Source organism: Emericellopsis atlantica, assembly GCF_019669845.1.
Source record: "Emericellopsis atlantica unplaced genomic scaffold F5Z01scaffold_4, whole genome shotgun sequence".
Taxonomy (NCBI): domain Eukaryota; kingdom Fungi; phylum Ascomycota; class Sordariomycetes; order Hypocreales; family Bionectriaceae; genus Emericellopsis; species Emericellopsis atlantica.
Genome location: NW_025764706.1, coordinates 243,333 through 262,221, shown reverse-complemented (window position 1 = coordinate 262,221; position 18,889 = coordinate 243,333). Strand labels below are relative to the sequence as shown.

At 57.4% G+C, this 18,889-nt stretch overlaps 9 protein-coding genes across 9 annotated transcripts; 6 read left to right on the top strand and 3 right to left on the bottom strand.

Moving 5' to 3' along the window:
• Positions 1-336: 336 nt before the first annotated feature.
• Positions 337-3,371, top strand: F5Z01DRAFT_616331 (adaptin N terminal region-domain-containing protein; the record flags this gene model as incomplete). Its single annotated transcript, XM_046260904.1, has 3 exons — positions 337-833; positions 886-3,154; positions 3,210-3,371. 3 exons carry the CDS (start codon positions 337-339, stop codon positions 3,369-3,371), a joined length of 2,928 nt encoding a protein of 975 aa, XP_046121355.1.
• Positions 3,372-3,575: 204 nt separating this feature from the next.
• F5Z01DRAFT_616080 (alanine racemase family protein) lies at positions 3,576-4,419 on the bottom strand (the record flags this gene model as incomplete). Its single annotated transcript, XM_046260894.1, has 2 exons — positions 3,576-4,049; positions 4,132-4,419. The coding sequence occupies 2 exons, from the start codon at positions 4,417-4,419 to the stop codon at positions 3,576-3,578; spliced, it is 762 nt and encodes a 253-aa protein (XP_046121354.1).
• On the top strand, positions 4,388-5,906 carry F5Z01DRAFT_388505 (uncharacterized protein). The gene has a single exon (XM_046259469.1). It carries the CDS (start codon positions 4,631-4,633, stop codon positions 5,732-5,734), a length of 1,104 nt encoding a protein of 367 aa, XP_046121353.1. The 5' UTR covers positions 4,388-4,630; the 3' UTR covers positions 5,735-5,906.
• Positions 5,907-7,178, bottom strand: F5Z01DRAFT_388037 (S-adenosyl-L-methionine-dependent methyltransferase). Its single transcript, XM_046259465.1, has 2 exons — positions 7,005-7,178; positions 5,907-6,878 (listed from the first exon to the last, which is right to left on the bottom strand). The coding sequence occupies exon 2, from the start codon at positions 6,773-6,775 to the stop codon at positions 6,080-6,082; it is 696 nt and encodes a 231-aa protein (XP_046121352.1). The 5' UTR covers positions 6,776-6,878; positions 7,005-7,178; the 3' UTR covers positions 5,907-6,079.
• Positions 6,822-9,382, top strand: F5Z01DRAFT_388308 (uncharacterized protein). The gene is made up of 3 exons (XM_046259467.1): positions 6,822-7,390; positions 7,444-8,101; positions 8,151-9,382. The coding sequence occupies exons 1-3, from the start codon at positions 6,977-6,979 to the stop codon at positions 9,074-9,076; spliced, it is 1,998 nt and encodes a 665-aa protein (XP_046121351.1). The 5' UTR covers positions 6,822-6,976; the 3' UTR covers positions 9,077-9,382.
• On the top strand, positions 9,377-11,427 carry F5Z01DRAFT_388074 (putative deacetylase complex subunit Sds3). The gene is made up of 2 exons (XM_046259466.1): positions 9,377-10,059; positions 10,111-11,427. Exons 1-2 carry the CDS (start codon positions 9,652-9,654, stop codon positions 11,284-11,286), a joined length of 1,584 nt encoding a protein of 527 aa, XP_046121350.1. The 5' UTR covers positions 9,377-9,651; the 3' UTR covers positions 11,287-11,427.
• F5Z01DRAFT_387373 (putative 7alpha-cephem-methoxylase P8 chain related protein) lies at positions 11,419-12,532 on the bottom strand. The gene has a single exon (XM_046259464.1). It carries the CDS (start codon positions 12,404-12,406, stop codon positions 11,552-11,554), a length of 855 nt encoding a protein of 284 aa, XP_046121349.1. The 5' UTR covers positions 12,407-12,532; the 3' UTR covers positions 11,419-11,551.
• Positions 12,533-13,139: 607 nt separating this feature from the next.
• Positions 13,140-15,098, top strand: F5Z01DRAFT_633369 (ARS binding protein 2; the record flags this gene model as incomplete). Its single annotated transcript, XM_046261947.1, has 1 exon — positions 13,140-15,098. The coding sequence occupies one exon, from the start codon at positions 13,140-13,142 to the stop codon at positions 15,096-15,098; it is 1,959 nt and encodes a 652-aa protein (XP_046121348.1).
• Positions 15,099-16,434: 1,336 nt separating this feature from the next.
• On the top strand, positions 16,435-18,266 carry F5Z01DRAFT_645885 (uncharacterized protein; the record flags this gene model as incomplete). The annotated part of the gene is made up of 1 exon (XM_046262869.1): positions 16,435-18,266. A coding segment is annotated over one exon (1,734 nt), but the record flags the coding sequence as incomplete, so codon positions are not given.
• Between the last annotated feature and the right edge of the window lie 623 nt (positions 18,267-18,889).

The window sequence follows — 18,889 nt, the reverse complement described above, 5'->3', positions numbered from 1 at the left end:
ACAGGTCTGGCTTGGGGCAACAGAGAGGCGATTCGGATCCAACTACCTCGCGCAGGTTACTTGTCCGCGAAAAGTCGAGACCACCTGCGCCATCTCCGCCCTCTCACATCCTCGGATCATCTGAGCCCCTCGAATCGCCAACCGGACGTCCGAATCCGAGCCCCCCTCGCGCGCGTGTATTGATGGTGAGCTCTTGAGCAACCGCGGACGAGCTGTCCACGTATACACCAGAGGTCAAGATAGGAGTCAATCTGCATACTCCATCGTGCCGATCGATCGACGTTCCGAATCCAACGTACTCTCTCGTAGCCCTCGGGGCGCTCAAGGTCATCCACCATGTCGACTTCAGGCGGCGGCTTTCTCGGCCGCTCGAGCAGCAGCAATGCCAACATGCGAGGGCTCGTTCAGTTCATTGCTGACCTCCGAAACGCCCGTGCGCGCGAGCTGGAGGAGAAGAGAATCAACAAGGAGCTGGCCAACATCCGACAAAAGTTCAAGGACGGCAATCTCAACGGGTATCATCGCAAGAAATACGTCTGCAAGCTGCTATACATCTACATCCTGGGCTGGAATGTCGACTTTGGTCACCTCGAGGCTGTCAACCTGATTTCGGCCAACAAGTACTCGGAGAAGCAGATAGGATACTTGGCCATGACCCTGTTCCTTCATGAACAACATGAACTTTTGCACCTGGTGGTCAACAGTATAAGAAAGGATCTCCTGGACCAAAACGAGCTGTACAACTGCCTGGCATTACACGCCATTGCCAACGTGGGTAGTCGAGAGATGGGAGAGGCCTTGAGCAACGAGGTACACAGGTTGCTCATCTCGCCGTGAGTCTGCCCCGAAGGTGCGACTTGGCCATTCAGACTAACAAGCGAGCAGGACATCCAAGTCCTTTGTCAAGAAAAAGTCAGCATTGACCTTGTTGCGACTGTACCGAAAGCACCCCGATATTGTCTCACCACAATGGGCGGAGAGACTGATTCATCTCATGGACGATGTTGATCTCGGCGTTGCGCTCTCAGTGACATCGCTGGTCATGACGCTGGCCCAGGACAACCTGGAGCAATACAAGGGCGCGTATGCCAAGGCTGCGACGAGGCTGAAGCGCATCATTATCGATGGCGAATACACAACCGACTACCTTTATTACAAGGTGCCCTGCCCCTGGCTCCAGGTCAAGCTGTTGCGACTCTTGCAGTACTTCCCGCCTTCGGAAGACACCCACGTGCGCGACATGCTGCGCGAGGTGCTGGAAAAGATCCTCAGTCTTGCCATGGAAGGGAGCAAGAATGTGCAGCAGAACAATGCGCAGAATGCGGTTCTATTCGAGGCTATTAACCTCATCATCCACCTGGACACGGAGACAAGACTGATGAAGCAAATCTCTTCGCGTTTGGGACGTTTCATCCAGAGTAGGGAGACCAACGTACGATACCTGGGTCTCGAAGCCATGACGCATTTGGCTGCGCGTGCCGAAACTCTGGATCCGATCAAGCAGCACCAGGATATCATCGTCGGCTCACTGAAGGATCGCGACATCAGTGTGCGTCGCAAGGGTCTCGACTTGCTGTACAGCATGTGCGATACCGACAATGCGCAAATCGTCGTGGCCGAGCTCTTGCAGTACCTCCAAAATGCCGACTTTGCGATCAGGGAGGAGATGGTCCTGAAGATTGCCATCCTGACGGAGAAATACGCCACGGACGTCCAATGGTATGTCGACATTTCTCTGCGCTTGATCGCCATGGCAGGCGACCACGTCAGTGACGAGGTTTGGCAGCGCGTCATCCAAATCGTCACCAACAATGAGGAGCTACAAGTGTACGCCGCGCAGAACGCGCTGCAGTACTTAAAGTCCGACCACTGCCACGAGACTCTCGTCAAGATTGGCGCGTATATCCTCGGAGAATTTGGACATCTCATTGCCGACCAGCCCAAGTGCAGTCCGATCGAGCAGTTTCTGGCGCTCCAGAGTAAGATCGCTCCCTGCTACTCCGGCACACGATCCATGATTCTGTCCTGCTTCATCAAGTTTGTCAACCTGTTCCCCGAGATCAAGCCCCAGCTTCTCGGTATCTTTGATCTCTACAGCCACACCCTTGACTCGGAGATGCAACAGCGTGCCTGCGAATATCTCGTGCTGGCCTCGATGCCGACAGACGACCTGCTTCGAACAGTATGCGACGAGATGCCACCTTTCCCGGAGCGGCAATCTGCGCTCTTGTCACGTCTGCACCAGAAGCAAGGCGCTACGAGCGACAAGCGGACCTGGGTCATCGGCGGCAAGGATGCGAACAACGACAGGACGGAGTTGAAGATGGCCTCGCCCAGTGCGTTGAAGCGGACGTTTAGTTCTGGTAACCCCTTGAACGGGGGTTCCAACGGCGCAAATGGGGCCTCCGACTTGGCAGGCCTGGACATGAATGCGTCTGGGCCGTCGGAACCAAAGCCGCTCAACGTGCCTAATTTGGCGAGCGCTGCGCATCTGTCCCCCGGCTGGGAGAAGGGGTACAACCGCCTGCTTGTGCGCACGGACGGTGTGCTTTACGAGGACGGTCAGATCCAGATCGGTGTACGATCGGAGTACCGGGGGCAGATGGCCTGTCTTATTGTTTACTTCAAGAACAAGATCCCCACAGCACTGGGCTCCTTTACGACTACGTTGGATTTGGACGAGAGCGAGAAGACGAAGCTCACGTGGGAAACCAAGTCCTTGCCGGACAGCCAAATTCCGGAAGCGGCCCAGTCCCAGCAGGTGATCATGTTCGAGGCGAAGCACGTCTTCGCCAGGAGCCCAACCATGCGCGTGAGCTACCTGGCGGGTGCTCTACAGGCCTTGACTCTGAAGCTGCCCGTGGCCATCCACAAGTTCATGGACCCAGCAGATCTATCGGCAGAAGACTTCTTCAAGCGGTGGAAGCAGATTGGCGGCGCCCCCCGTGAGGCGCAGGCCATCTTCGGCATCACTGGCAATAACCGAGCCTTTTCCCCAGAATTTGTGACTCGCACGGTCAATGGCTTCCGGTGGCGGATCCTGGACATGGTGGACCCCAATCCTAGGAATATTGTAGGCGCCAGTGTCCTCCACACGTCAGGGGGCGGCAAGTTTGGGTGCTTGATGAGACTCGAGCCAAACTACGATAGCCAGGTAAGCTTGCCCAACTGCGGTATAGCACTTCGTGCATACTGACCACCTCTCTCAGATGATTCGTCTTACTATCCGCGCCACGGATGACTCGGTTGCTCCCATTCTCCTGTCGCTCATTCAGGAGCGCCTCAGCGTGGGCGTTTCGACCGGGACCGAGCGCCACCCACCTTCGGAGGACCAAATGCTGGATGCATTTGGCAATGTGATGGTCAACTAAAGCGAGCGGGCATATTCCATGTTCAGTATATAATTACGCGTCCCCTATGCCGGAGTCGTTCTTGAAAAGCGTGGAAAGCACATTGGCGTTTTGCAGGAGCATGATGGTGGGTGGACCGCATGTCTAGGTTAGGGGTGGACATTTTTTTGGTGCTGCAGCGGCATCATCGAGGTATGAATTCGGAGTATTGTGTGTGCTTCTTAGCTACGCCGTGATCTTCGCCTCGGCCTTGGGTGGCCTTTGACCAAAGATTGTGCTGCCGACCCTGACCTCACCACTGCCCATCTTGATTGCGCCCTCAAAATCCTCGCTCATGCCCATGCTCAGCTCAAGCCGGCCCGCCTCAAGACCCAGCTCCTTCTCGACAAGGTCTCTCTGTTGCTTGAGCGTGGCAAAGTCCTCATTCTCTGTCTCTGCTGTCGTCGCCTTGCTCCGCGCGATCGCACCAATGGTCATCAGTCCAAGGAGGTGCAGGCTCGGGCAATTCTCTAGAATCTCGCGGCAGAGTGCGACGGTGGCATCCCCCGGCTCGCAGCCTGACTTTGCCTCTTCGCCCGATGTGTTCACCTGCACGTGCACTGAGATCTTGGGTAGATCAGGCAGTGCGGCGCGGGCTGTGTTGAGAAGATGCGCCTTCTTGGCCGTATCGACGGACGAGACGCAGAAAAGATTCGGGATCTTGGCCAGGGGCTTACAGTGGCCTATTGTGCATTGTCAGAACCATTGTCGTCGTCGTCGTCGTCGTCGTCACTCGACCGACTGCAGAATGGGTGAGAAGCTTGCCTGACTGCAGGCCACCGATAAAGTGCCACTGTATGGCCCGGGGAAGAAGCTCGCTCTTCTCCCTTAGTTCTTGTGCATAGTTCTCGCCAAAGTGGACATGGGAGGCCGGCGCTTGGTGCAGCGCGAGAATGTCATTCGCAGGCTTCAGCTTGCTCACGGCCACGAGGCGGACATTCTGGCCAATGGAGGCGGCACCAGCGACGCGCGACTGGATGGCAGTGAGGTTTGCTACGAGCGTGGAGGCGCGGGACGGATCGACTTTCATTTCCTCTGTCATTTCTTCCGTGCTGTCTAGCGAGATGCGCGTCCAGTTGTACAAGTAGTAGTGAAGTGAAGGAAGTTGAGTCGCGGGATGCATGACGATGTTGAAATTCGGGATATCATCGGGCAACCGCCTCTCACCTTCTTCCGCCTCGCATCTCAGGACCGCCCCGTATGACAAGTTTTGGGTCCCGCCTCTCGTTTGATTGAACAAAATGTCCGACTTTAAGCACCAGCGACGGCGGACGAACAGCAATGCGCTGTCGCTGAGGAGCGCAGGGTCGGCTGGTGGCGGAGGACACGCACGTGGCATCTCACGCGCCGTCATTCAGCCAAGATCAACACACACCTCTGATGAATTCCTCAAACCCTTTCTCCAATCTTCATTCGACCCTGCGAACTTTTTCAACGCCAACCTCCCGCCTGTGCAGCAGCGTAGTGGTGAGGGCGCAGCTACAGGGGGCACGGCGGACCTGTCATCGCAAGCGCAGGCGCTCATCACCCAGCTCAATACTCACACCACACGCCTGTCAAACACACTCACAACGCTCACCGACGACATTCTACGCAGCGGGAGCCGTCTGGCCTATGAGGTGGAATTACTTCGGGGCGAAACGGTGGGGCTGAACGAGACGTTGCATGAAACCCTGGCGGACGATGTGAGGAAGTTCGTGCCAGAAGGCCTTCCGACGGAGCCGGCCGTCACGAGGATCAACGAAGAGCAAGAGGAAATGGAGGAGGCCACGACGACATCGACGGAGCCCGAGTTTGTGAAGCAGCTGCAGACGCTGACCCTGGTGCGCGCACGGCTCGACTCTGTGATCAAGACCTTTGGGGACTCTATGGAATTCGTCTTCCCGCCCTCGGAGCTCTCCGTCTCGTCCTCCTTCCTGTCCGTGTCCGCGCCCGAACCTGGCTCGGAGCAGCAATCGTCCGAGGAAAAGGGGCAGCAGGTGCTCGCCAAGCTTCGCGGGGAGATTGCGGATCTCCTCGACACGCCGGCCGATCCCGTGGAGGGCATCGCGCAGGCGGCGCAGCGGGTGGAGGAGCTCAAGGAGCTGACGACGGTGTGGCGTGGCACGCGCGAGGAGAAGGGACGGATGCGGTTCATTGAGAGCCTGGCCAAGATGGTGGAGGACAAGCATCGGGAGCTGATGCGGGAGATGGAGCTGGCCGCCAAGAAGAACGAGGCGGTGGCCGCGACTGGTAGGACCAGGAAGAGCAGCGTGACGAGGGATGCGGCGGTGGAGGAGGCCAAGGTTGTGCCTGGCGGGTTTGGGCTGTTGAACCAGTTGCAGCGGTTGAGGAGTGGTCTGTGACACAGGTTGTTGACCGATATCACTGGCACATGGACTCGGGCAGAAGCATTGCGGTCCATTGCTATACAAGAGCTTCTAGTGACAGGAAGTTGGTGTCATCTGGCTATGCTATGACACGGCAGATCTGCAAGGGGAATCAGACAGGGCATGTTTGAGCCAGCCAGCGCAGCACCACGACTCCACGAGTGCACGCTAAGAGATGAATACGCGAATGGCCTGGCTGTAAACGCGGGGACTTGACTGGTCGATAGAAAATAGTTATGTGGAGGGGTGAAGGACATCTATTTCTACATCAGGTACTCTATTGAACATTCTGCTGAGCCACGAGATTCCATGTTGCATGCCCTACTCGTCTTTGACCAGAGCCATCACAAAACCATTCAAGGCTGGTGTAGGTAGCATAGGGTGACAAGCCACGTTGGGCACAAGTGCCGCCTTGACTCTGTCGTCCTTCCCAATATGCGTCAGGATGGAATCCACTCCCGGTTTCACCTCGCCGTTCTTAAACATGGAAGCCACCACGTCGTCAAAGAAAACACACCCTCCAGGACGGGTCAGTTTGACAGCCCAGTCAAAGTGCTCCAAATGGTCCTCAAAATAGGCATCAATAAAGACCATGTCAAACTGCCGTTTCTCCTCGGCCAGTTTGGGTAGCACGTCAAGTGCAGCTCCGAGCAGAACCTCGACATCAAGACCCTCGAGGTTCTCCAGTGCGACATTGCGATACTTGGGATCGATCTCAATACTTGTCACCTTGGCGCCACCTTGGGCAAAGCAAATGGCCGAGTAGCCACCAAGTGTACCGATCTCGAGTACCGACTTGGCGCCCATAAGTTGAGTGAGGATCGATAGATGCTGGCCAGCCATGGGCACGACGCTAATGGGTGGGAGGCCTTTGGCGGTTGAGTTGGTGAGAGCTTGTTCCAGCTTGGGGTTGGGTGCAAGTAGTGAGGTGTCGGCTAGGGTTTCCAGAACGGGGGCTTGGCGGAAGTTGTCGAAATCGACAGCAGCCGCTAGAGAACTGAAATCAAAGTCAGGCATGGTATGTGGTGTTTGATGTGCTTTGATGATATGATTGAGAATTAGAAACGTTTGTTTTATTATCTGCTATGCTAACCTTGCGCTATGGGCATTGCCTTTATAAGTAAGTAACAAGTTCAACGACATAGTCCTTGTACGGGGTTGCGAAGGAGTCCACGGATCCGTTGTCCGTCCAGCCCGATTGTCTTGATATGAATCACAATGGCACCAGGCTTACAGAGAAATGCATGCCTCTCATGTCGTCAGAGAAAGCTCAAATGTGACCGACAGCATCCGTGCGCGAACTGTATCGCCCGGTCGATTGAGTGCACTGAGCAGTTATTGCCGGCTCCCAGCCGAGCATTGAAGAGGCCGTTGCCTCAAGAGCCAGATCCCGCAACACTGTCAAGTATACTATCGAGACTAGATCAGATCGAAAGCTACCTCGGCCCAGCTCAAGACAGTAGACATGTTTCAGTGTCATTGCCCATTGGTAACCAGCTCAACACTATTCGATTCAATGTCCCCAACTCTATACCGAAGACACAAGAACCGTCCGATAAGCCCATCATCGGGTTGATGTCCTCTGAAGATCATATGCAGGCTACCCAATATTCGGTCAACGACAGTTTTTTGGTACTAGTTTTCCCAAGGTTCATCAAATACCCCATTCCTCCTAACGGTACCAGCGCCAAGCACTCATGCACGAGCTCAGCATTTCAATCTCCCAAGACTACAAATCGCAGACAACGACCAAACCTCGCCACATACAGCTACCTCCCAAATGGGAGACCCTCCGCTTATTCGGCGTCTACTTTCGCTACTTGGGCCAGGTCCAGCATATAATCTATGAACCACACGCTCGCACTCTTGTAGATGAAGCGTATGACCAGGTCGTTAATGTTTCTGCAACGACTGCTCCTCGAGGACTTGCTTTGATTCTCAGTGTCATCGCGTTCGCCACGATTCTTGAGCCTGTGAATGGAGATCTGGCTACGGCTATTCCAATACTCAAAGAACGACTCGGGATATTTGCCACCTACATCCGATCGTCGATGGACTGTCTGGAGCAACACCGTCGGAGAATAGATCACACGCTCGAAAGTGTACAGGCACTCATCCTTGTCGGTTTCGGCATCTACCACATCGAGGCATTCTCTCCAAGATACCGCGTGTTACTTGCTGAAGCCATTGCTGTCTCTCATAGTCTTGGCCTCCATGCTGTTGACCTAGCGTCGGCTAGCCGAGGCCACCAAAGGGTTGAGACTGACTCGGTGACCCAAGAGATGAAGAGACGAGTTTGGTGGTACCTTGCAGCAACAGACTGGGCCTCCTCAAAGGCAGAAGGTAATGATTCATGGTCGAAAATCATAGTTGACTTGCTGACTTTACCTAGGATCGTCCGGAGTCACATACCTTGTCCATCCAAAGCTCATCAATACCAATCTCCCAAAGCATATCAACGACGATGACCTCGGCAAGCTTGATCTCAATGAAAGACCCATTTCAGAACCCACTTCCATGTCGTACAACCTCCAACGTCTAAAGACCGCCGAGGTAGCTCGCTGTATCTCTGATCTGATGCCGCACGATCCAAGCGAAGCGTCATGTGAGTTGATACTCTCACTCGACGCGAAACTTGAATCGTTGCTGTGCGAGCTTCCAGACTTCTTCAAGATAGAATGGAAGGACTCCCAGGAGACTCAACGAATAGACGAAGCGCATCCCTACATTCCATTGCAGCGGCTTCTGGCCAACCTGCTGATCAACATTGTCCGATGCGGACTGCATTTCCCCTACCTCTCCGGACGCGCCAACAAGTCTCTGCATGCTTTTTCACGTCAAGCCAGCCTAAAAGCCGCTCGAGCCGTGCTTTCATCCCATCGGGGTATGAGCATGGCGGACATGTCACACTCTGCCGATTTTATGAAGATCCAAGGCACGATATTCCACATATTTGTGGGGGCACTTGTTCTTGCTGCGGATATCTGCTGTAATCAACAGTGTGGACAGGATGGCGAGACGCAGTATTCAGAGCTGATGGCGGTTCTGAAGCAGCTGGATGATGTTAAAGGTCATTCTCAAATGGCTGCGAGATTGTTGGACGTTTTGACGCAGTTGTTGATCAAGTATAGGATCTGGTCGCCGTCTGCGACGATCTCGACGTATGAGGAGGGTGTGACGCCACTGCATGATGTTTCGTTGAGAGATGCAGAGCTAGGAATTGATGATCTTGAGATGGTGTTTCCGTTTGACGAGTTATGGGAGACGTTTGTTGAACGACCGTCGGGTTTCAACGTGCTGGATATTTTGGAAGTTTAGGGGCCTACTCGGGAGAATGTAACGGAAGAGTCATGTCCACTTCTTATCACTTAGCTCTCTTGTCTCAGTTGTTTGGTTTGTAGAACCAATCTTGGAGTTCTGATCACGGGCCTGTGTGCCGCACAAAGGGCCGTTCAGCGAGAAGATGAGAACTCTATGGGATCCTGCGTCATCCAGTGAGCAAGGCTGTATTTGATGGATTCAAGCTACCTGTAGAGATAACCCTTGATCAAAAGTCTGATAACGGTAGATCTGCCTTTATCTAGGGTAGTTCTGAAGGCAGAGTGAAGGACAGCTTTTGGCCTGGCCCTCGATGACTTACCTAAGGTACTGCTCGCCCTTTCAGCCGCCTCGGCGGGCGCACTGACCCGGCGCTAACCAACACCAGTCCAGTTCAGTCCTCCTACCAGCGACACCGGTAGTACCTAAACCAGAACCAACCTGGGCTTGCACGATTTCCTTGCTTCGCTTGTCGGCTACATTTGCAATTGTGCGTGCTTCATATTTTCTCTGCCGTTTTCTACCATCGCAAAGCCTTCATTTATCGCACCTGTTCGCCTTGTCTGACCACCGCAATGGCAGCGCCCGAGACAGCCATGGCGTCGGCAACCGCAGGTCGACGTTCACCACCACCACCGCCCTCGTCCGCCCTTTCGAAACGAGACCGCAAGCGCCAGCAGCTGATGGACCGTCTGGCTGCGACAGATGAGCAGTTCCAGCGCGAGAAGAACCTCACGTACCGTGACCAGCTCCAGCGCATCCAACTGGACATCAACCTCGTCCAGAGCTTCGACCCCTACGCTCCGAACGCCCTCGATGTCATTGGGGGCGCCCAGAGTGAGCATGATCAAGTGCAAAGGGAGCAGGCGCATGCCGAAGGAGCACGGAGTCTGCTGGACATGGCCGGCATCAAGTTCCACACCTTTATGACCGAGATGGAGGACTTGATTGAGAAACGGGACTTTCAACTCACTAGGTCAAAGGTACGCCACAGACAACAGGCGACTGCCCACCACATCCACTGACAAGACTAGAATGAATACGATCGCAAAGTCCAAGAATACAAGAGCGTCCGCGACTACAAGATCGAGACCGCCAAGCGCGAGCATCGAGCCTTGACAGGCACACTCCGCGACCGCCTCATCAACACCCTCACACAGAAGAAGAACCGGCTGAGCCGCGAGAAGGAGGTCCTGGAGATCAACGACTCGAACGCTCTCCTCCTGAACCCGAATCAATTCAGCATCACGAACCCAGCGAGCCCCGGCGGCACCCACGGCAAGAGAAACACCCGTCTGCGCAAGGACGTGGAGGACCTGAACCTGTTCTCCGACAAGAAGCGAAAGCGCAATGCCGGCGATGATGACGGCTCCCCGGCGCCGACACGACGAGCGCTCGATGCCAACAATACGACACCCCTGTGGCAGTCGGAGAAGGCGCGCGTGGCGGCCAAGCAGAACGGACCTCTCTACAGTATCGACAAGCTGTTCACAGACAAGGAGCTGTCCATGCACTACAACACCGCTGCTGTCGCTGCGCACCAATACATCCTCCGCTCCCGCGCCCATGGGAACGGTTCCTCGCCAGACGAGAGTGATTCGGGTAACGGGGACGCCGAGCATGGCGAGCAGGACAACGAGTCGGCAGCCGCCCCCATGATGGAGCGGCAAGTCTCCCACGCGACGAGGAGTACACGCGGAGCGGCGAACCAGAACTTCCTCGACGATAGGATTCTCGGGATTGAGGGCATCGCCAACCTGGATGTGGCGAATCTGGACCTGATCCACGCACAGGAGCCACCCAAGATGCCGCCGCCCGTGCCGCAGCAGTATCTCAAGCCGTACCCACGATCGTCCGACCAGAACTTCCCCGTGCCCCTGTCCCAGGAAGACGTGCAGTCTGATCTGGCCATCATCGACTGCATGAAGCGCTACGACATGCAGAACAACAAGCCAGGCGCTGTCCTGGACGGTGCCAACGGTGTACGTAAGATCCTGGAGGCTGTCGCCACGCCCTACCGGAATGGTCGCTACGTCGCCTTCACGCGCGCCCCGAGGGACGACGCCGAGACATTCCGGGATGGACTCGGGTTGCGGGAGCAGGCTAGTCCGATGCCGTACGGTGCGGCCCCCATGAGTCGTCAAAGCAGCCTAGGCGGTGCGGCTATGAGCCGTTCGGGCAGCACGCGCGGCCGGGGACGTAGGGCGTGAGCGCCGGCCGACGTACTGTATGACTTTTGGGCATGGACGGCGTTTTGGTGGTTTGGGAATGCGTTGCATGAAGCGATGCTGGGCAGGCTTTACGTCGCTGGGGGGCTTTTGATGATTTTTCCCTGGGATTCTTTTGTCACGCCAAGGTACAACTGCTTGGACACGAGCTATTCACACGTGTTATACACAATAGCATTATAGTAGTTATGATATCATTACACTCGTACGCTCATTATCAAATCGCTCTGTCTTTCCTTTCCACATTTCAAGGTCCAAAGACCAATGCTCTCACCTCGATGCTCTCCCTCCCCTCGGCATCCTCCCTGGTCCTGGGGTCCACGAACGCCGAGTGTGGCACTCTACCCCCAATCTTACTGCCCGCCTTCAAGCTCTCACTATCAAAGCACTCGAGCAGGATCCTCTCATCACCCGTCATGCCACTGAGGTAATACCACTCCTGCGCCGGGTTGTGCTGGATGGCAGCCGTCTGGCCCGTGTAGCCATCCGGATACCTGTGCTCAATGGGGATCACATCTCGCTCGTCGAGGGTGGCGCTGGACGCAAAGCCAAGGGGGAAACTCTCGACGGGCGTCTTGTTCAGCGGCCGCCAGACGTTGACGATGCGGTACCGGCCCTGGAGTAGACGCTCGGCCTCTTCGGGCGCGTAGTAGCGTCTCACGCGCTTCTCGACGGACGACGCTGTCTGGTCAATGTGGACTCTAGTGACGGGGTGGCGCGACGAGGTCGGATCTGCGCGGCGGATGGTGTGGTCAAAGAGATAGACCTTTTCGGCGCCTTTGACCTGGTCCAGGAGCAGCTTCTCGACCTCGGGGTAGTAGTTGGCCTTGATGCTCTCGTCGTCGGCAAACTGCTCCTCCGCGCTGGGCGGTTGGGATGACAGGATGGCAAAGGCGTCCTTGTCGAGCGTGAACTCGGCCTCGCGGCCGCGGGCGTCGTTGATGAGGACTTGCTTGACGGCGTCTGAGTAGTTGCGCTCTGGCTGGCCGGCTGCTGGCTCGACGTTGTTGTAGGGCTTCTCGGCGGCATTGGCGGGTGGCGCGTAGAAGTGGAGGGCGGCGGTGACGGGACCGCGGGGAATCGTAGAGGAGCCTACTGCCATGGTGTTGGGGTTCTTGAGATTGACAAGTTCGAGTCTTGTAGTATGGTGTTTTAGGTATGGGATTGACCTGATGTCATGGCCGTGGTGAGAGCATGACGCCCGGCTTTATATACCACGGGTATCCCATCATTGTAGCTCGCCACACCCGTCAGAGCTTTGAAATCAACCGACGAGTCATTGTGACAATGTCAATTGGGAACGGACGCTTGGTGTGGCACGCAGTGGAAGATGTGCTCTCCAACAGATGAGCACGTCATTTGCGGCCACGCCCATTTGTCATGTGCCGTCGAAGATGCTGTTTGAAATCAATCAGGCGCAGATTATTAGTCAAGACGGGTTGATGCATCCGTATACACATGCTGTGTTGAGTGGCACCTAGCAGGGAATATTCGGGAATGAATGGCAGCATGTCGTTTGTTCGTCTGTCGTTGAAAGTCTGGGGTCTTTTCCGCACTGTATTGGCCACCCAATCTCACGCAGATGTACAGTGTTCACACGGTGACTGCGCACATTTTGCCCAGCAGGAAAGCTGCCTAATTATGACGCTTCACCCTCAACTCGCATCGGCGCCCACCCTCAGACACCGGATCTCCGTGGAGGCACACGCTTGACGCTATCATTTTCCCGAAAGGGTCTCGGACTCTCGCGACAGGTCGCAGGGGACTGGAGCCCGTCCCCCATGAGGCGCCTTGCAGCAGCCTCGCCCAAGAGGCCCACCAGCCCGCCCACCGCCATGTCGCTGCCAACCCGCGACGTGACCCCGGAGACACTCGAGGAGGCCTATGTTGCCTTTATTTTCTACTGCAACCCAGCCGTGCCCCGGCACTACGACAGCACGCCCCTCCGGGAAGCCTTCCGGGCGACGCCCAAGCACCTGGGCAAGGTGTTTGACGTATGGACCATCTTCCAGCTCGTCAAGCGGTTCTACGCCAAGGACATCAAGACGTGGACGGAGCTCATCATCACGCTGGGCGTGGAGCCACCGGACCTGGCCAAGGATGAGAGCTCGCAAAAGGTCACGCAGTACGGCGTCCGCCTTAAGAAGTGGATGAACTCGCTGCGCGTCAAGAGCTTCTTTGAGTACCTCATGGGGACACCCAATGACTACTGGACCAACATCCCAAGCACCATCGGCAGCGAGCCCCGCGATGGCGTGGCCGTGGAGGATGACATGGCGCTGCGTGCGCTACTGCCTCATCTGAGACCGAGGCGTGGACGAAAGAGGCCGAGCGAGAGGGAGCTGGACACGCCCGTCTCTGCCAGGCCGAGGCTGTCGCCTGCTTCCGGGATGGAGCCGACCAGCGGCACCTTGACGACGTGGCCTCGTTCGGAAGAGAACGACATGGGACCCGACCAAGTGCACTCGGCGCACCCAGCCACCTCGGGCCCCAGCGAAGAGGCACGCGGCGCGTACGCGCAGTGGCCGGCCTCCGCCGCAACGCCCACGGCCCGCCATGGGTTCTGGGACGAGACGTCGACGCCGACGTCGGGTCCACGGCAGAGACGTGGCCCGAAGAATGTATCGTCCGCATGGAGGGTGGGTCCAGAAGACAATGGAAAGACGCGAGGAAGGCCGCCCGTCAGCCGCACGCCGGTCGAGGACAGCCCTTTTGCCTACAGATCATGGCAGCCACCGCCAGCACACATGGCTGCGGACACGCAACCCCACACTCCGTCTGTCATGGGTCGAGATATAGCGCCTGGTCCTGCCACGGACCATCCAGTTGCTGCACAGATGCCGCTCAGGGACAGGGCGTACTCGGAGAGCCAGAGACCGCAGAGGCCGAGCATCTCTCTCCAGGTACCGGAACGATCTGGCGGCAATGTACGCCTCGCTACGCCGCCACCTCCGCCTCTTCCTCCACATCCCCCGGGCGTGGTGGTCAGCGAGCACCCCGACATGCGGCGGACTGCTGTGCATGAGCCCGTGGGCGAGAGAGTGTACGACACGGGCCACGGCACGGCGCAAGCTAATGGCCACGTCCCCGCGCCGGTGCAGAATCGCTCGAGTGGCTGGCAAGACTACGCAAAGCAGGCGACCGACCAGTACGAGAATGCGGACGATCTAGGCAGCTCCGGGCTGCCGGTCGGGTCAACGGTTGAGCACTATTTTTTCGAAAAGACCGAGGAGCGGACCAACGTGGACACGCTCATCAACTTCTTCATGCGGACGACGCAGGACGGGCAGTGGTTCGACTGCGACGGCCAGCCGACGGAGACGGCGTCGATGGACGAGTCGGCGGCGATTGTCAACGCGTTCCTGCAGGGCATGTTCAAGACGGCGACGAGCTCGCAGGCCTTTTTGATCAATCTGGGGGCGCTGGCCGGGGCGCGGACGCTGATGACGACACAGCCCAAGTACTACCGCCTGCCGGACGGGGAGGGGTGCCACAACTACCGGTTCGAGTGGGAGTACAGCTTTGCGCACGTCAAGGGTCACTTTAACATGACGCAGACGGTGCCGTGGGACATGTGGAGGAAGCCCCAGCAGCCGCCGTCCCAGGGGCCGCCGGGGCTGAAGGTGTCTGCCGACTCTGGTGGGCGAGGAGGCGATGGAGAGGCGGGCCTGTCTGCGGAGGCGTGGAAGAAGAAGTACGAGGTGTTGCTCGGCGAGATTGGGGCGCGGGAGAAGGAGTTGGCGCTTTTGAGGGGGCGAGTCATGTCGAGTCTTCGCGAGGATTTGTCCGAGTAGCTGTGTACGTAGTTTGTATAGGTATTTGGGTGTGGCGTTTGGGCACAGACTTGGGTTTTTGGGGTTCGGGATCACGGTATAGAGTATAGTTAATGTGCATAGGTACATACAGTGTTATCACATCTTCTGGAAGCTTGCCGCACTCGGACACACATCATGGTGATGGGGGTGGTGATCCGACCCACCTCAAGCCACGACAGCACCACTACCGCCATCCAAGTGGTGTAGGGCATCGCGGGTGGCTGATAGATGCAGCCACAAGCTGAGAGAAGCATAGGTAAGGTAAGCACGACAATCTCAACGTGGCTTACCGGGAAATCTATCTGGATCCAGCGAGCCTTGTTGGCGACTCGATGGGCGTCACAGGGTCCAGATCCAGAAACGGTGAGTGAGGTTCTGGAATGAGGAACAATAGGCACAGCTTGATGTTGCGATCGGGCTATCGGCTGGGAGGGACGGACTGGCCGGGAGTTCTCGAGGTGGCGGTGGCGTCGCCTGGATCCCGCCAAGCAGATTTCTTCATCGTCAATAGCAATAAGACCGCTCAGATCTGGCTGGTAGGGCTTCTGATGATAACGAACTAGTCTAGGACTCTAGGCTGCAGCATCTACGTACTCAACTCACCTCACCCTTTGCATACATACCTCCGAACCAACATTCGCCAGGCTGCTGCCGCTCTGACGTTCCAGACGGCCTCTCACGTGCGCCTCCATCGTATCCCTTGGACCCTGGCCTGGGCGACCCCGGATTCCAGAGTCGTATTCAGTGTCCCCTCCTCTCCACCTCCACACTTTTTAGTTCGACTCTGCCAGCAACGATCCTCCCTCTCGACGCAGACTCGCATCGAGAAGCGACCAGGCCAAGGTCCCGGCGGGATCGGATCCTTTCAATTCATCGACACCCTTGCTTGCTGCTTTCTAGCCTTTGGGGCACGAGCGAGCGTCGGCAAAGAGCCTTCGCGTGAAGGAGAAGAAGAAGACGAAGAAGAACAAGAGACCCCCACCCCGGCTGGGTCCGCCGATCAAACTGCAGGACTGGCTCTGCACCATCCATTCGATCGCACTCCATCTCAGGCGTCGCAAACCTACGCTTCTGTCGCATGAACGGCCTTGGTCATGTCGCAGTCCTCTGCGGACAGTGTCGAGCAGATCGAGGCTGTCCACGCCCAGAACACCGCCCATCGCACACCATGCCCTGAACCAAGCCGCCGCTCCGACGACAAGCAGGTCAACCTCAACGACAACTACGAGGCGCGCATCCAGAACCCGCTCGCCAGCCTACCGCGCCACACGCTCCTCCGCGCCGTCGACGACTTTTGCACCGACAAGGGCCTCGAGCAACACCGCCTCATCATCCGCAAGGGGGCCCTGGTCGCGCGCGACCCGACGGGGTACGAGGACATCACCGGGCACGAGGCCCTCGACCAGGCCGAGATTAAAGCCCTGCGCGACGAGGTCCTGCACAAGTGGCGCGTCACGCCCTTCCTGCTCCTGACCATTGTCACCTGCTCCATCGGCGCCATTGTCCAGGGCTGGGACCAGACGGGATCCAATGGCGCGACCATCAAGTTCCCCGAGGTCTATGGCATCGACGGCGAGAACATTCGGGACAAGATGCTCGTCGGGCTGGTGAACGCGGCGCCCTACATTGGCACGGCGTTTGTCGGGTGCTGGCTCTCCGACCCCATCAACGACCTCGTGGGCCGCCGGGGCACCATCTTCTTCTCCGCCAATTTCTGTCTGTGGCCGGTCCTCGGGAGCGCGTTCTGCAACTCGTGGCCGCAGCTCCTGGCCTGTCGCCTGCTCCTGGGCTTCGGCATGGGGTCCAAGGCGTCGACCATACCGCTGCTGGCGGCCGAGACGGCGCCCGCGCCCATCCGCGGCGCCATCGTCATGGGCTGGCAGCTGTGGACGGCCTTTGGCATCCTCCTCGGCACCATTGCCAACCTGGCCGTGTCCAACATGGGGCCGGAGCCGTGGCGGTTCCAGCTCGGCTCGGCCATCATCCCCGCCATCCCGCTGTGCGTCCTCATCTACTTTTGCCCCGAGTCGCCGCGCTGGTACATGAAAAAGGGCCAGTACCGGGCGGCCATGGCCTCGCTGCTCCGCCTGCGCACCAACGCCGTCCAGGCCGGCCGGGACCTGTACTACATCCACGTCCAGCTCGAGCTCGAGCACCAGTACATTCGGCGCGGCAGCTGGAACTACGCCGCCAAGTTCCTCGAGCTCTTTACCATTCCTAGAGTGCGCCGCGCCACGCTCGCCTCGTTTACCGTCATGATCGCCCAGCAGATGTGCGGCATCAACATTATCGCCTTTTACTCGACCACGCTGTTCCGCAACGCCGGCGCAGGCGACTTTGAGGCCCTGCTGGCGTCCCTCGGGTTTGGTCTCGTCAACTTCCTCTTTGCCTTCCCCGCCATCTGGGCGATTGACACGTTTGGGCGGCGCTCCCTGCTGCTCTTCACCTTTCCGCACATGGCGTGGGCCTTGTTCGCGGCCGGGCTGTGTACGCTCATCCCCGGCAAGGATGGGCTGCACCTGGCCATGGTGGCCCTGTTCATCTACCTGTTTGCGGCCTTTTACTCACCGGGCGAGGGCCCGATTGCGTTTGCCTACTCGGCCGAGGTGCACCCGCTGTCGCATCGCGAGATTGGCATGGCGTGGTCGGTGGCGACGTGCCTGGGCTGGGCGGCCGTGGTCTCGATCACGTTCCCGCTCATGCTGGCGCAGCTGGGCACCATGGGCCTCTTTTTCTTCTACGCCGGGTTCAACGTGGTCGCGTTCGTCATGATCTTTCTGTTTCTGCCCGAGTCGAAGCAGCGCACGCTGGAGGAGCTCGACTACATCTTTGCGGTGCCGACGCGGGTCTTTATGAAGTACCAGGTCACCCAGACGCTGCCGTTCTGGTTCAAGCGATGGATCCTCCTGCGCAAGGACGTGTCCCTGGAGCCGCTGTATCGGCTCGACACGAGCATGCCGCTCGAGGTGGAGATGGCGGATGCTCTGCATGAGAACGACAAGGCCATGGTCGAGATCAAGGACATGGTGGGCCATGTGCAGAGCCATCCGCGTGGTCCTGGGGGGCGGTGAGCCAGCGGTTCAGACTGGCTAGATACTCCTTACGATAAATTGTATATAATATGATAATAGTACATGACACAAACATTGCACTTCTTCCATCAACGCAAATCGAGTCGATGGGCAGCATGACTTGGCGTCTACTCCACAGGGTTCGGATCGCACGCGATCAGGGAGGATCAATTGTGGAATGGGTCTGGAGGTCAGGATCTCACAGTGCTCACTTACCAGTGTTACCACTGACCGACCAGTGTACTTACCACGGAGAATTGATCACTGTCACCCGTTCTTCTTCATCTAATTATCCGTACCGTACCCGTTCAAGGACTCTTGTCCCCGTCAAAGACTCAAAGTCTGCCGACTGGAGCTGCGCGCCTACGTCACGGACGCCGGGGCATTGAATGGTGGCGTCGGCGCTAGCGCATCTAAGGAAGGAATGGTGGGAGACGTGGAAAAGGGGTCGAAAGACTTTTCGTCTCCAGGAGTGCAGTCGCTACTTAGTCTAGTATAATGGTGAGAGTCGTAGAGGAAAAGAAAAGCTCACTTTGATACAGATCATACCTATGTGACCGCACATCTGGGCAGCGTTGATATGCATGATGGGCAGGGATGCCGGGTGATTGATCGCTCGCATCTCTGGGCGATCTGATCTCGAAGCTTGAGGGTGATTGGGTTTATTACCCGTGCAAGACTGGAGTTTCTCGTGCCCAC

Coding starts and splice junctions, on each gene's coding strand:
- F5Z01DRAFT_388505 (XM_046259469.1), top strand. CDS start 4,631: ATGTCCGACTTTAAGCACCAGCGACGGCGGACGAACAGCAATGCGCTG.
- F5Z01DRAFT_388037 (XM_046259465.1), bottom strand. CDS start 6,775: ATGCCTGACTTTGATTTCAGTTCTCTAGCGGCTGCTGTCGATTTCGAC.
- F5Z01DRAFT_388308 (XM_046259467.1), top strand. CDS start 6,977: ATGGCACCAGGCTTACAGAGAAATGCATGCCTCTCATGTCGTCAGAGA. Junction 7,391..7,443: donor CGGTCAACGACAGTTTTTTG/GTACTAGTTTTC, acceptor TAACGGTACCAG/CGCCAAGCACTCATGCACGA. Junction 8,102..8,150: donor GGCCTCCTCAAAGGCAGAAG/GTAATGATTCAT, acceptor GACTTTACCTAG/GATCGTCCGGAGTCACATAC.
- F5Z01DRAFT_388074 (XM_046259466.1), top strand. CDS start 9,652: ATGGCAGCGCCCGAGACAGCCATGGCGTCGGCAACCGCAGGTCGACGT. Junction 10,060..10,110: donor TTCAACTCACTAGGTCAAAG/GTACGCCACAGA, acceptor TGACAAGACTAG/AATGAATACGATCGCAAAGT.
- F5Z01DRAFT_387373 (XM_046259464.1), bottom strand. CDS start 12,406: ATGGCAGTAGGCTCCTCTACGATTCCCCGCGGTCCCGTCACCGCCGCC.